General features: G+C 41.8%; 1 protein-coding gene across 6 annotated transcripts in view; it reads right to left on the minus strand.

Moving 5' to 3' along the window:
- DCDC2 (doublecortin domain containing 2) overlaps nt 1-14,174 on the minus strand; it is a 176,844-nt gene that overhangs the window by 125,732 nt on the left and 36,938 nt on the right. For 3 of the 6 annotated variants that reach the window (XM_077269981.1, XM_077269983.1, XM_077269979.1), the window contains exon 3: nt 7,864-7,878. The exons of the other annotated variants lie outside the window; for them this stretch is intronic. In XM_077269981.1, coding sequence (XP_077126096.1) covers nt 7,864-7,878 — 15 coding nt within the window. The remainder of the gene's footprint in view (nt 1-7,863; nt 7,879-14,174) is intronic. 6 annotated transcript variants of the gene reach the window in all.

The raw sequence follows: 14,174 nt of genomic DNA on the forward strand, positions 1-14,174 counted from the left end.
AACTTTGAAAGTGTCCCCAAGTGCAGTGGCAAAAACCATCAAGCGCTACAAAGAAAATGGCTCACATGAGGACCGCCCCAGGAAAGGAAAACCAAGAGTCACCTCTGCTTCTCAAGGTAAGTTTAGCCGAGTCACCAGCCTCAGAAATCACAGGTTAACAGCAGCTCAGATTAGATACCAGGTCAATGCCACACAGAGTTCTAGCAGCAGACACATCTCTACAACAACTGTTAAAGGGAACCTCTCACCCCCAAAATCAATGGTGAGGCAATCAGGGACTTATCTACAGCATTCTGGAATGCTGTAGATAAGCCCCCGATGTTACCTAAAAGAGGAGAAAAAGAGGTTAGATTATACTCACCCAGGGGCGGTCCCGCGCCGGGACAGGTCAGAGAGGCCCGGCGCCTGCGCACTGCAGTACTTTGCTCTGCCCTCAACAGGGCAGACAAAGTACTCCTGCGCCGCAGCCGCGGCGTGAAGGCCAGAAGAGGACGTCATGGAATGAAGATGGGAGGCTCCGGACCGGACCGCGACACCCATCGGACCCGGACCGCAGCAGGACCGCCCCTGGGTGGGTATAATCTAACATCTTTTTCTCCTCTTTCAGGTAACATCTGGGGCTTATCTACAGCATTACAGAATGCTGTAGATAAGCCCCTGATGACGGTGAGCTTTCCTCACCATCGATTTTGGGGGTGACAGGTTCCCTTTAAGAGGAGACTTTGTGCAGCAGGCCTTCATGGTAAAATAGCTGCTAGGAAACCACTGCTAAGGACAGGCAACAAGCAGAAGAAACTTGTTTGGGCTAAAGAACACAAGGAATGGACCAGTGGAAATCTGTGCTTTGGTTTGATGAGTCCAAATTTGAGATATTTGGTTCCAACTACCGTGTCTTTGTGCGAAGGTGAAAAGGTGAACGGATGGACTCTAAATGCTTGGTTCCCACCGTGAAGCATGGAGGAGGAGGTGTAATGGTGTGGGGGTGCTTTGCTGGTGACACTGTTGGGGATTTATTCAAAATTGAAGGCATACTGAACCAGCATGGCTACCACAGCATCTTGCAGCGGCATGCTATTCCATCCGGTGTGCGTTTAGTTGGACCATCATTTATTTTTCAACAGGACAATGACCCCAAACACACCTCCAGGCTGTGTAAGGGCTATTTGACCAAGAAGGAGAGTGATGGGGTGCTACGCCAGATGACCTGGCCTCCACAGTCACCAGACCTGAACCCAATCGAGATGGTTTGGGGTGAGCTGGACCGCAGAGTGAAGGCAAAAGGGCCAACAAGTGCTAAGCATCTCTGGGAACTCCTTCAAGATTGTTGGAAGACCATTCCCGTGACTACCTTTTGAAGCTCATCAAGAGAATGCCAAGAGTGTGCAAAGCAGTCATCAAAGCAAAAGGTGGCTAGTTTGAAGAACCTAGAATATAAGACATAATTTCAGCTGTTTCACACTTTTTTGTTAATTGTTAATTGTGTCAATTCATAGTTTTGATGCCTTCAGTGTGAATGTACAATTTTTATAGTCATGAAAAAACAGAAAAATCTTGAAATGAGAAGGTGTGTCCAAACTTTTGGTCTGTACTGTATACAGCACTGGAAGCGTTCCCTTGTGTTGAACCCAAGCTAGAAGTAAAATTGCAAGGAACTGGGACCAAGGTTGATAGCTGAAGAATGGGGCACCTTTCAAAATGAAAAGAAAATGATTTTTTTTTTTATTAATTGATTTAATTCTTTTAATTTTGGTTTTATTTGATATTATGAAAACATCTAAAAAAAAATTGAAGATTGGATAACTGATGTAGGTCTATAATTGTATTCAAACTCCTGACTGAATGTGACCTGGGTCGAAAGTTCTTCGATTGGTGGATACTTGGGTTACACAAGATGAAGAAGTTGCTCTATGCAAAATGTGGGAATTGCTTTGACTGCAAACATGGAGAAAAAACAAGCTCAGTAGTTTATATCATTAACATTCACCTTGTCTACTTGGCTCAAACTTCCATCAATGCAAGGAAAAAGAAGCAAACTCCAACTTGATTACAGTGAAGTTTATTTAGCTCATAGTTTAAGTCCTTTAAAGGAAATCTGTCAGCAGGTTTTTGCTATTTAATCTGAGGGCAGCATGGGGTAGGGGCAGAGAAACTGATTTCGGTGATGTGTCACTTATTAGGAGGTGTGCTGTTTCAATATAATGAGTGTTTTATAAGGAGGAGATTATCACTGCCCCGTACTGGTGCCCAGGAGCCTCCTGGTCCAACCACACCCCCAGAACTGATTAGCAGCTTACTGTCAATATGCAATGTACAAAGATAGCAGTTAATCAGGAGTGTAGGTGGAGTTAGCTTTCTGCCGTCTGCTACATGATACATCTAAAATCTTGTTGTTTCCAAACTGATGCACCCAGTAAACTAAGTGATGCAACACTGGAATCAGGGTTTATTTTCCTACATTATGCTGCCTTCAGATGAGGTAGCAAAAATCTGGTGAAAATTTCCCTTTAAGCAGATTATGTTGAATGCCACTTTTTCATTGAATATCAAAAAAACTGACCGTCACATCCAAACATAAATCAGGTTTGAAGAGGTTCTTACCTAGAGTCGCCAACTCATATACAATCAAACAGATAAGGTAGCACTCTGTAGCGCTATAGCATGCAAACATAAAATATGAAAATTGAATTGCAATACTGCACTAGAAATATGAGAAATATGAAAAATTGAGAATGCTTAGCGCATAAATTGGCCAATTCATGTGCACCTACCAGCCACTATAAGGCAACTCTCTTTGCCTGGACCTAATGCCAATCCTCTTAGACAGTCTACATCTCTCTGGGAACCTAATGTGAATCCTCTCTTGAACTGAAGTCTACATCTCTGTGGAGGGGTAGAATCCTGCTACAATTAAAAACAGCAGGATTCTACCCCTCCACATAGATATAGACTTCAGTCCAAGAGAGGATTCACGTTAGGTTCCCAGAGAGATGTAGACTGTCTAAAGGTACCTTCACACGAAACGATATCGCTAGCGATCCGTGACGTTGCAGCGTCCTGGCTAGCGATATCGTTTCGTTTGACACGCAGCAGCGATCAGGATCCTGCTGTGATGTCGCTGGTCGCTGAATAAAGTCCAGAACTTTATTTGGTCGTCCGATCGCCGTGTATCGTTGCGTTTGAAAGCAAAAGCAACGATACCAGCGATATTTTACACTGGTAACCAGGGTAAACATCGGGTTGCTAAGCGCAGGGCCGCGCTTAGTAACCCGATGTTTACCCTGGTTACCAGCGTAAAAGTAAAAAAAACAAACAGCACATACTCACCTGCGCGTCCCCTGCCGTCTGCTTCCTGACACTTACTGAGCGCCGGCCCTAAAGTGAAAGTGAAAGCACAGCGGTGACGTCACCGCTGTGCTGTTAGGGCCGGAGCTCAGTCAGTGTCAGGAAGCAGACGCTGGGGGACGCGCAGGTGAGCATGTAGTGTTTGTTTTTTTTACTTTTACGCTGGTAACCAGGGTAAACATCGGGTTACTAAGCACGGCCCTGCGCTTAGCAACCCGATGTTTACCCTGGTTACCCGGGGACCTCGGCATCGTTGGTCGCTGGAGAGCGGTCTGTGTGACAGCTCCCCAGCGATCAAACAGTGACACTGCAGCGATCGGCATCGTTGTCGCTATCGCTGCAGCGTCGCTTCGTGTGAAGGTACCTTAAGAGGATTGGCATTAGGTCCTGGCAACGACAATCGCCTTAACGTGGCTGCCAGGTACACATGAATTGGCCAATTTATGCGATAAGCATTCTTAATTTTTCATATTTCTAGTGCAGTAATGCAATTTAATTTTCAGATTTTGTTTCCATGCTATAGCGCTACAGAGTGCTGCCTTATCTGTTTGACTTTTTCATTGGACAGTAGGTGGAAATGTGATTATAATAAAACTTTCCAATTGGAGACGCACTACCACTCTTCAGCAGGGGAAAAGTGGGGATCTTTTGAGTTATGGTCAAAATTACAAACACTTTACCTTCCTGCTTCCATTAAACATTTAGTAAATGTCTGCCCACTTTCCTGCACCCTTACAGAATCAATCACTAGCTATAAAGACACTAACGTACAGCAGCATACAAACATACAGTAATTCCAGTGACCTTATCAGCATATAAACATGTGTCCTTTGTTTTACAGAGATCCATATCCTTCTCTAAAGTATTTTTCCTAATGAAATACATTTTATTCACCACCAAGGACACATTGTGTAAGGCTCACATCATACATGTGGAACAAATTCCTAAAGTTGCAACATTTCAAAGCAATTTATTACCATATAGATTTTTATATACATAGAAGTATTTTTTGACGATATCCCCTGATCTCTTCTAGCCCCACTAGTAATACGTTTTAGTAGTAAGTATATGACTCTGTCACATCTGTGACACTAGAAGTAATCACATGCTGAGCTACATTACATTTTTTCATATAGACAAAAATTTCATGCATGAATTGTCCAAAATGAAAGAAATTTGGGGAGGCATATACAAAAGTCTTATCAGTAGGAAATGCCCATATCACACTTATCTGTAAATCTATTGTTAATATTCTAATGTTAATATTATTGCATTAGGATGACCCTGCAATTCAATCTATGCATGGTTCCTTCTATTGGTGTAGTGTTGGCCCCAGACACCAATATCTATGTAGGCGCAAAATTTTGCCCCCACTTCCACCATTAAATGAGAGGTGCCAGCATAAGCCATTTCTTGGGGCATTCATTTGTCATTGACTGCTGCTCTCTGCATAGACAGTGTCCGAGATGACAAAGTTCTCAATATAAAGAAATGAGCTGTCATCTCAGTCACTGCCTATGCAGAAAGCTGCTGCTGAAGACATATTCATCTCGCCTGCTGCGCTCTGCGTAGATAGCGTCCAACATGACAAAGTTCTCAGTATAAAGAAATGAGCTGTCATCTCAGTCACTGCCTATGCAGAAAGCTACTGCTGAAGACAAATTCACCTAGTCTGCTGCGCTCTGCATAGACAGCGACCAAGATGACAAAGTTCTCAGTATAAAGAAATGAGCTGTCATCTCAGTAACTGCCTATGCAGAAAGCTACTGCTGAAGACATATTCCATCTCGCCTGCTGCGCTCTGCATAGACAGTGTCCAAGATGACAAAGTTCTCAGTATAAAGAAATGAGCTGTCATCTCAGTCACTGCCTATGCAGAAAGTAACTGAAGACATATTCATCTCGTCTGCTGCGCTCTGCATAGACAGCGTCCAAGATGACAGAGTTCTCAATATAAAGAAATGAGCTGTCATCTCAGTCACTGCCTATGCAGAAAGTAACTGAAGACATATTCATCTCGCCTGCTGCGCTCTGCATAGACAGCGTCCAACATGACAAAGTTCTCAGTATAAAGAAATGAGCCGTCATCTCAGTCACTGCCTATGCAGAAAGTAACTGAAGACATATTTATCTTGCCTGCTGCGCTCTGCATAGACAGCGACCAACATGACAAAGTTCTCAGTATAAAGAAATGAGATGTCATCTCAGTCACTGCCTATGCAGAAAGTGACTGAAGACAAATTCATCTTGACTGCTGCGCTCTGCATAAGTAGCGACTGTGATGATAGAAGATAAAGAGCTAAATAATGAAGGCAGTATTGAAGCACTCCACATGATTCAATACGGTCTTCATTCATTACTATGTTTTAACACTTTTTCCAATCCTATCTAAGGTTATGACTATGGTTAGGCTTTGGGACAGAGCTAGGTTTAGAGATAGGACTAGGTTTATAGTAATAAAATTATTACGTTAATAGAAAAACAAAAGCATAATAACTAAAAAAAATTAAAAGAAACAATATTATAACAAAGTATAACTTTTAATTTATTTTCACATTTTATGTCAGATTTAAGCAACAAAAAAAGAAAGCGTATCATAAATCAAACTATAATTACTTCATTATTTTCTTAAAAGCACCACTCCAGCATTTTTTTATTGAACCGCTGTAATGGGGCTTTAAATGCAAGTCTCCTGCCCAGTCTGATACTCACCTGCCGCCGCTTTGATTCGTTTGCAGAGTAGATCCGGTTCATCTCCAATGAAAAGTGACCTGCCTTCAGCTGCAGTGTTTCATGGAGCTGCACGGATGTCACTTTACAATAGAAGTCTATAAGAGCCTCGTTCTGCCTCTCATAGACTTGTATTGAGGGCGTGTGACGTATCTTATGACTTCCGGCTGTCAAAAGCTACTGTCACAAGATGGAGAGGGGGACCGGAGCAACACCGAAAAAAACTGTGAAGACAGCGGAGGGCAAGTATGTGACCGGGGGCTTGGGGCTTAGATTTAAAGCACCCCTCTGGCACTGAAAAAAACCCGCTGGAGTGGTGCTTTAAACTATAATACATGTGATTTGAGGATAAGAGGTTCAATACTGGACTAGGGGAAGGAACTCAAGGAGAGCTAACAGTTCACAAGTTAGTGAGCTCAAAATATTTGCTCTGCCCCGGTCATTGGCAACCTCACCCTACGACACTGGTTCCGGCCAATCCATACATTTATATTTGTTCAATATTATGACATTGGTAATAGCAGAGAACATCCTTTGTTACCGCCATGCGTCTATATAAAATCTATGGACTATAAATCGATGCACTTGAGAAGATATAGTATATAGAGTAGATATTTACCTCTCACTATAGCTACTTTAGCCCATGCAGATCCTATAATTAGGGATAGTAACAAATATGGCTCAAGAAACTAAGTGGTTTTGAAAGGCCTAGATTGGCCAACAAAGACGGCAAAATGAGAATAGCTAAACCAGTCAATCTCTTAAAGGGAATCTGTCATTAGACTCATGCTGCCTGAACCACAAGCAGCATTAATAAGAGCCTGGCAGCATCTTAGCTGTGGCGTTCAAAAACAGTTTGAAAATCTATCAGTCTACGATAAGGAGAGATCTGACTAGTCCAGTGCTGCCCACGGCAGGCTTATCCCCAACCCAGTCCAGCTGATTGACAGGTCTGTCCCATATGTGTACAGAGAGATCTGCCATTAAACTGGAGCATTGTGGGTACTGCACCGGACTAGTCAGGTCTTACTCTACAGCTCCCGGCCAGCTTTTCAATCTATGGCCCCGATTCCCTAAGACAGCTATTGTACAGGCCACAAAGGGGTGCATCTTACAAGTGGTGTGTGTCTGGAGTAAGATTTTAGGCATAAGGTATGCCAAAGCTGATCTTGAATTAGCCCCTTCTCCAGCTCCATCCACTTTGAAAACACCAAAAGTTGCAGAATTTTAGCACAACCTCATGTTGCACCAAAATGTTGCAAATTTTAAGGTATTTTATGCAGATATAAAAAACTTAAATTGATCTATTTTCAGAGAAAGACATAACTGACTCGGATTCATGCATGCTGCCCAAGGTTCGGGAAGGGTGCATCTAATGACAGCTCCCTTTAAATCTGGATTGACACACAGCACATTTCTCAGGTTTTCAATAGTGCTGTGTTTTTCAAGTCAAAAATAGTAAATTATTGAGAAGTCCACATACACACTGTAGGATTCCTCTGGGTTTGTGACATTTCGCTACAGAATGCAGTTTGCTTTGAGTATGGCTTTTTTTTTGGGGGGGGGGGGAGAATTATGCTTTTTTTTGCTTAATAAAAATAGCTGAAAAAAGTGTAAAAATCACACAATAAATGCTTCAAAATCCTGATTATTTTTCTGAACGCTGAAAAAAATTGTGCGTGTGAAAGACGCCTCGATCTGTCTATCATTGCACATTAGGAAAAGGACTATCCCCAATTATTGGAAAGACTTTGAGGTTTTCATTGGCTGTGCAAAAGCATTAATACTTACATCGTCTGTGGGGGACTATGGGAGAACAGCAAAATGACAAAAGATCTTAATTAGTATATACTTAACCATATTATAAGGCACAAAATAGATAAAAGAGACTATATACACAAATAACACATCACAATTAATGACACACCTTTTAATACAATTAGAAATCACAAAGGCGCTACGGTCTTCAGTGTTTATATCATCGCAGAACTGGACGTATTTTACAGTTTAAGAAACTGAAGGTCATTTACCGTATGATGAAAAAGTATAGAATTTTCTAACAAACTTTATGTATGAAATTCTCAGTTCTTAAGATTTAATTTAATCAGTGGATACAAATCTGCAGCATTTATGTAGCGTTCTTCACCCATTCTAATGAATGGGGAAAAAAATGCATTTAAAAACACACACAAAAAATATCATTTTTTTTATGCTGCTTTTTTTCTGAAAATAGACAGGATGATGCAGAAAGGGTACATGTGTGCATACCCTTAGGTTGCTATCCTACATGCCAAATGCACTGCCATGATGCCCATCAACCTCCATAGAACAAAGAAAACAGGTGCCATGTGCCATAAGGGAAGTGTTTGTGTCCAGTTAGAAGCATGTATGTAAGGGTTCTCAGTGTGTGTATGCCATGCTGAACCATGGGCATACATTCTACTAATGCTGCTGTGGCCAAAAACAGGTTTTATTTCAAGTTTTGTTAATATTCTTTAGATTACAACTAGTGACACTCTATTAAGCCAGAAAACCAAGGAGAGACCTACCCACAGGCTGCCCCGCAGCACAGTCTGTCTCTATAATGGGGAACATGTTTGCGCTTCGGAGCGGCCTGTGGGCAGGTCTTTCATTGGTTTCTCTGGCTTAGAGCAGGAAGATAAGACCTGACTACTGTCACGCCCCAGAGCACGGGCATATCATTAACTGAAAACTTCTGACACTGATTACACAACCACCAAGGTGCCGCACAAGAAACATCTCGAGATGGGTTTAATCAGTGAGCTGTCTCAAAACCTTTGCAACCTTATTGCTGCAAAGCATACTGATGGCATTGGTTACAGAAGAATTTCTAAAGTAGCGAAGGTTCCAGTGAGCACTGGATTTCTTCACTCCAGGTATCATTTTAATCAGTATAACAGTGCTAACCTGACAGGGTCTGTAGTTTACTGAGCAAAACCCTGCTGACAGGTTCGCTTTAAAGTATTTCATTAATTGCAATTTCTTGAATGTTTTCAGTGCCGACACCAAATGTTCCCATATATACGTACTTCACATGTGTTCTCAGTATCATGATTAATGGCGTGGTTACAATTAGCTACTGTCACTGAGAGGCGCCAGATCAGATAATATGAGCACCGGAATGTTCAAAATAAGTAGTGATCATTCTTACAACAAACGTCCCAACTAATGATTAACCCCACAAAGTTAAAAATAAACTTGTTTTCCTAGAACCCTTAAGGGTTTGATAATGAGTTAGGTGCTTGTATTAGTGATGTAGGAGTTTGGTAAGACTACGGGAATACTGCGACCTGAGGTCAGCAATGTGTATAGGATAGGTATCAATATACTGGCAGGAAACGTGTCTGCATAACTTCTAGCTATTATTGAAAGATAACCTGACACCAGTGGCTAGTTTGTTTTTCTATTATTCCCGCTGTGCCCTTGAGCAATCCGTTTTTTTTTTGTTTGTTTTTTTTAAAAAAACGCCATACGGTTTGAAAGATATAGACTTTTCTATTTAGTACTATTTTTTATGGTTGTTACAAGGGGACATGGCTCACAGGATTCTCTGCATAATTACCATATAAAGACCATTATAAGCAGAACTAAATAAAAAAGTCCATATCTCTGTAACCATAAAGTGGATATTTTTTTTGTAAGAAAAAAAATCTTCTTTAAGAAAAAAAGCCATATGGGGAACCATTAGTGAGGTAAATCTAGAATGTGATGTCCATTCTGTTTTAGGTCCAATAATCTGTGCTAATTAATATCTTAACATACAGTGGGTGAACTAAGTATTGAACACGTCACCAATTATCTAAGTAAATGTATTTCTAAAGGTGCTATTTATATGAAATTCTCACCAGAGGTAAGTAACAGCCCATCCAATCCACAGAGGCAAAGAAACAAACCATAGATGTCCATAAATTAAATTACCATATGTGTAATAATGAGAAATGACAAAATATTGAACACATGAAGAAAGAGAAAAAAAAGTCATCGAAAGTCATGACACCAGCTGAAATCTATCAGCAATTGGATACCAATCCTGCCACTTAGTGAAAACAAGACCAGCTGGTTTAACTGATGGCCTATAAAAAGGTGTCTCATTACCAAGGTGCCGCACAAGAAACATCTCATGATGGGTTAAAACTGTGAGCTGTCTCACAACCTTTGCAACCTTATTGTTGAAAAGCATACTGATGGCATTGGTTACAGAAGAATTTCTAACCTACTGAAGTGAGCACTGTTGGGTCCATAATCTGGAAGTGGAAAGAACATAATTTGACAATAACTCAGCTACAACCAGGTACTTCCTGCAAGATTTCAGACAGAGGAGTGAAAAGAATTATCAAAAAAGTTGTTCAAGAGCCAAGGACTACCTGTGGAACGCTACAAAAAGACCTGGAATCAGCAACTACAAATTGTTTCAAAGAAAACAGTAAGTAATGCACTCAGCCTCCATGGCCTCTATGCACGCTCACCATGCAAGACTCCATTGCTTAACTAAAAAAATGTTCAACTGAATTTACTGTTTGCTCAGCAACATTGAGACAAGCCTGTGAAATACTGGGGGAATATTGTCTGATCAGATGAGACCAAAACTCAAGTCTTTGAATGCCATAATACACACCATGTTTATAAGCCAAAAGGCACTGCATATCACCCCATAAACACCATACCAACAGTGGAAGTTTGGAAGTGGGAACATCATGGTGTGGGGCTGTTTTTCAGCATACGGCACTGGCAAAATTCATATAAATTAAGTCAAATGTACCGAGACATTATTGAAAGAAATTTGTTACCATCTAACAAACCTCTTCAACTTCTCACTCACAACTGGTGTCTTCCCCTCATCCTTCAAACATGCCAAGATCACACCCATCCTCAAAAAGCCCTCCCTCGACCCATCCTCTCTGTCTAGCTATCGCCCGATATCTCTTCTCCCTTATGCCTCAAAACTACTGAACAGCATGTCCATCTTGAACTGTCCTCCCAACTTTCCTCCTGCTCCCTCTTTGACCGGTTACAATCTGGCTTCCGACCCCATCAACTGATACTGCCCTAACTAAAGTCACCAATGACCTACTAACCGCCAAGAGCAAGTGACACAACTCTGTCCTCCTTCTCCGGGACCTGTCTTCTGCCTTTGACACCGTGGACCACTCCTTCCTGCTACAGATTCTCTCATCTCCAGGCATCACAGACTTGGCCCTATCCTGGATCTCATCATATCTAACAGACCGAACATTCAGTGTCTCCCTCTCCCACACCACCTCCTCACCTCGCCCCTTGTCTGTTGGTGTTCCTCAAGTCTCAGTTCAAAGACCCCTACTCTTCTCCATCTACACCTTCGGCCTGGGACAGCTCATAGAAACCCACGGATTCCAGTATCATCTCTATGCCGATGACACGCAGATCTACCTATCCGAACCTGACCTCACCTCCTAACTCACTAAAATCCCACACAGTCTGTCTGCTATCTCGGCCTTCTTTTCTACTCGCTTTCTAAAATTGAACATGGACAAGACAGAATTCATCATCTTTCCCCCATCTCACTCTATTCTTCCACCAGACCTATCCATCAATGTCAATGGCTGCTCACTTTCCCGAGTCCTGCATGCTCGGAGCCTCGGAGTGATCCTCGACTCTGCACTCTCTTTCAAGCCACATATCCAAGCCCTTGCCTCCTCCTGCCATCTCAAACTCAAAAATATTTCCCGGATCCGCACATTCCTTGACCACGAATCCACAAAAACACTAGTGCACGTCCTTATCTCCCGCCTTGACTACTGCAACCTCCTACTCTCTGGCCTCCCCTCTAGCACTCTGGCACCACTCCAATCCATCTACACTCTGCTGCCCGACTAATCTACTTGTCTCCCCGCAATTCCCCAGCCTCTCCCCTATGCCAAGCCCTTCACTGGCTTCCTATCGTGCAGAGACTCCAGTTCAAAACCCTAACTACGACATACAAAGCCATCCACAACCTGTCTCCTCCATACATCTGTGACATGGTCTCCCGGTACTTACCTACACGCAACCTTCGATCCTCCCAAGATCTCCTTCTCTACTCCCCTCTCATCTCTTCTTCCCAAAACCACATCCAAGACTTCTACAGTGCTTCCCCCATACTCTGGAACTCTCTACCCCAACACATCAGACTCTCGCCTACCATAGAAACCTTCAAAAAGAAACTGAAGACTCACCTCTTCCGACAAGCCTACAGCCTGCAGTGATCCTCAACCTTCTGAACCGCTGCACAACCAGCTCTACCCTCTCCTAGTGTATCCTCACCCATGCCCTGCAGACTGTGAGCCCTCGCGGGCAGGGTCCTCTCTCCTTCTGTACCTGTTAGTGCCTTGTTTTTTGTTCATCTTTATTGTATGTCTATATCTGCCCCTTTTCACATGTAAAGCGACATGGAATAAATGGCGCTATAAAAAATGTATAATAATAATAATCTACCAGGATGATGAAGATGTGGTGGACAGACATTTCAGCAACACAATGATCCCAAACATGCAGTCAAGGAAATTCTCAATTGGTTTCATACATTTTGCACCATTTATCTCCCTTATGCTCTGTCTTAAGCTGTCTATTGCTGGCTGCAGAGTGAGTTAACAGAGAAGCCATCAGTGAGCCCATTCTCACAGAAAACTTTATACAGCTTATCCTCCTCAGCTCCTCTCAGTTGATTTACAACAATATGAAATTTTAGATGAACTTCTGGTCATGTGAAATCATTGCGCAGTTGGACGCTTGGATAAAAAGCCCTGGTGAACCAATGGTTCCAGAATTGTTTCATAATTGTGCTGTATTGACCTGCCGCGATAGGAAGATGTTTCGGTTATATGCCCAACTGGACAACTGGGCTGCACTCAGAGTTATAAATTTTCCCATCAGAACATGCTCACTGATGGCTTCTAAATTAACTGGTATTTCTTAGCCAGAAATATATCCATTTAAGTAGGAACAAAATTAGAGCTAAAATGCTTTTTTTATGTTAAAAATGCTGTGAACCTTTCTAATTGATGCCAATATTCTTAGAATAGAACAGGTTGTGGTTTTGGAATTGTATTTTATTTATTTTTTTTATTTTCTCTTACATTTCTCCGCATGTGAGACTGCTAGCTATAGGCTTAGCCTTATATAACCATTATATTAACATTGTATCACGTGTTTATACCTCTCCTTTCCTTCCTCTCTGGTTTCTTGACATGGCTGTACAAATTGTGAAGGAGAATACCCAAAAGGTTTAAAAGGGGTTGTCTAGTGATAACCCCATATGCAATGAATGGGGCGATGATCAAACAGGTGCATTGCTACCTCATTCAAAATGGGATAAAAGTCCCCTAGTCTGCCGATCAGGGCAGGTCCCAGCAGTCAGTACCCCAACCAACAATCCCGGCAATCCCACTCGGTCAAACTTCTGCTACAAGTTTGAGTTATTCTCAAAACTACAATTGCCTGATTGACTGATCTGAGTTGTTGTACAAGGATAGAAATGTAATAAAAGTCACATACTGTAAGAGTACACAGGCAGAAACACATAGAAACATAGAAACATAGCACAGTAAGACTATATACACTGAGGACACAAATAGTAATGTTCCCGGTAACTTCCATTGGAACTTTTGTTGGAAGACGTTTAATATTCATTAGCATGTTTGACGAGCCTTTGGAGTTAGCATGCCTGGACAAGCTGAAACCACTTGTTGATCCTTTACAGCTAATTAGCAATTCTGCACAGAAAAGATTCGGCCAAACAACATTTCAAAAGCCCCAAAATAACAATATAGTCAGTTTTATAGAGTACAAAATCATGATGGAAATCTGGGACAACATTGTACAAACTTAACATAGTAACATAATCAACCAAGATATAAATAAAATGCTGGGAAAACTAAATAAAGTTTCAAGTTGGCTCAAAACTATTTATAAAAGGGATCTTCCAACCAATGTACATAAATGATCATTTATCCAAGGAGAGTTAATATTTAGTAGCTCAGTGCGTGAACATTCAGAACATTACCATTAACAGAACAGGGTACTTGAGTCCCCTATTTCCGTGGTTCTCTCCTGTCCACAAGAGCACG

Source organism: Ranitomeya variabilis, chromosome 6, assembly GCF_051348905.1.
Source record: "Ranitomeya variabilis isolate aRanVar5 chromosome 6, aRanVar5.hap1, whole genome shotgun sequence".
Classification (NCBI taxonomy): Eukaryota; Metazoa; Chordata; class Amphibia; order Anura; family Dendrobatidae; genus Ranitomeya; species Ranitomeya variabilis.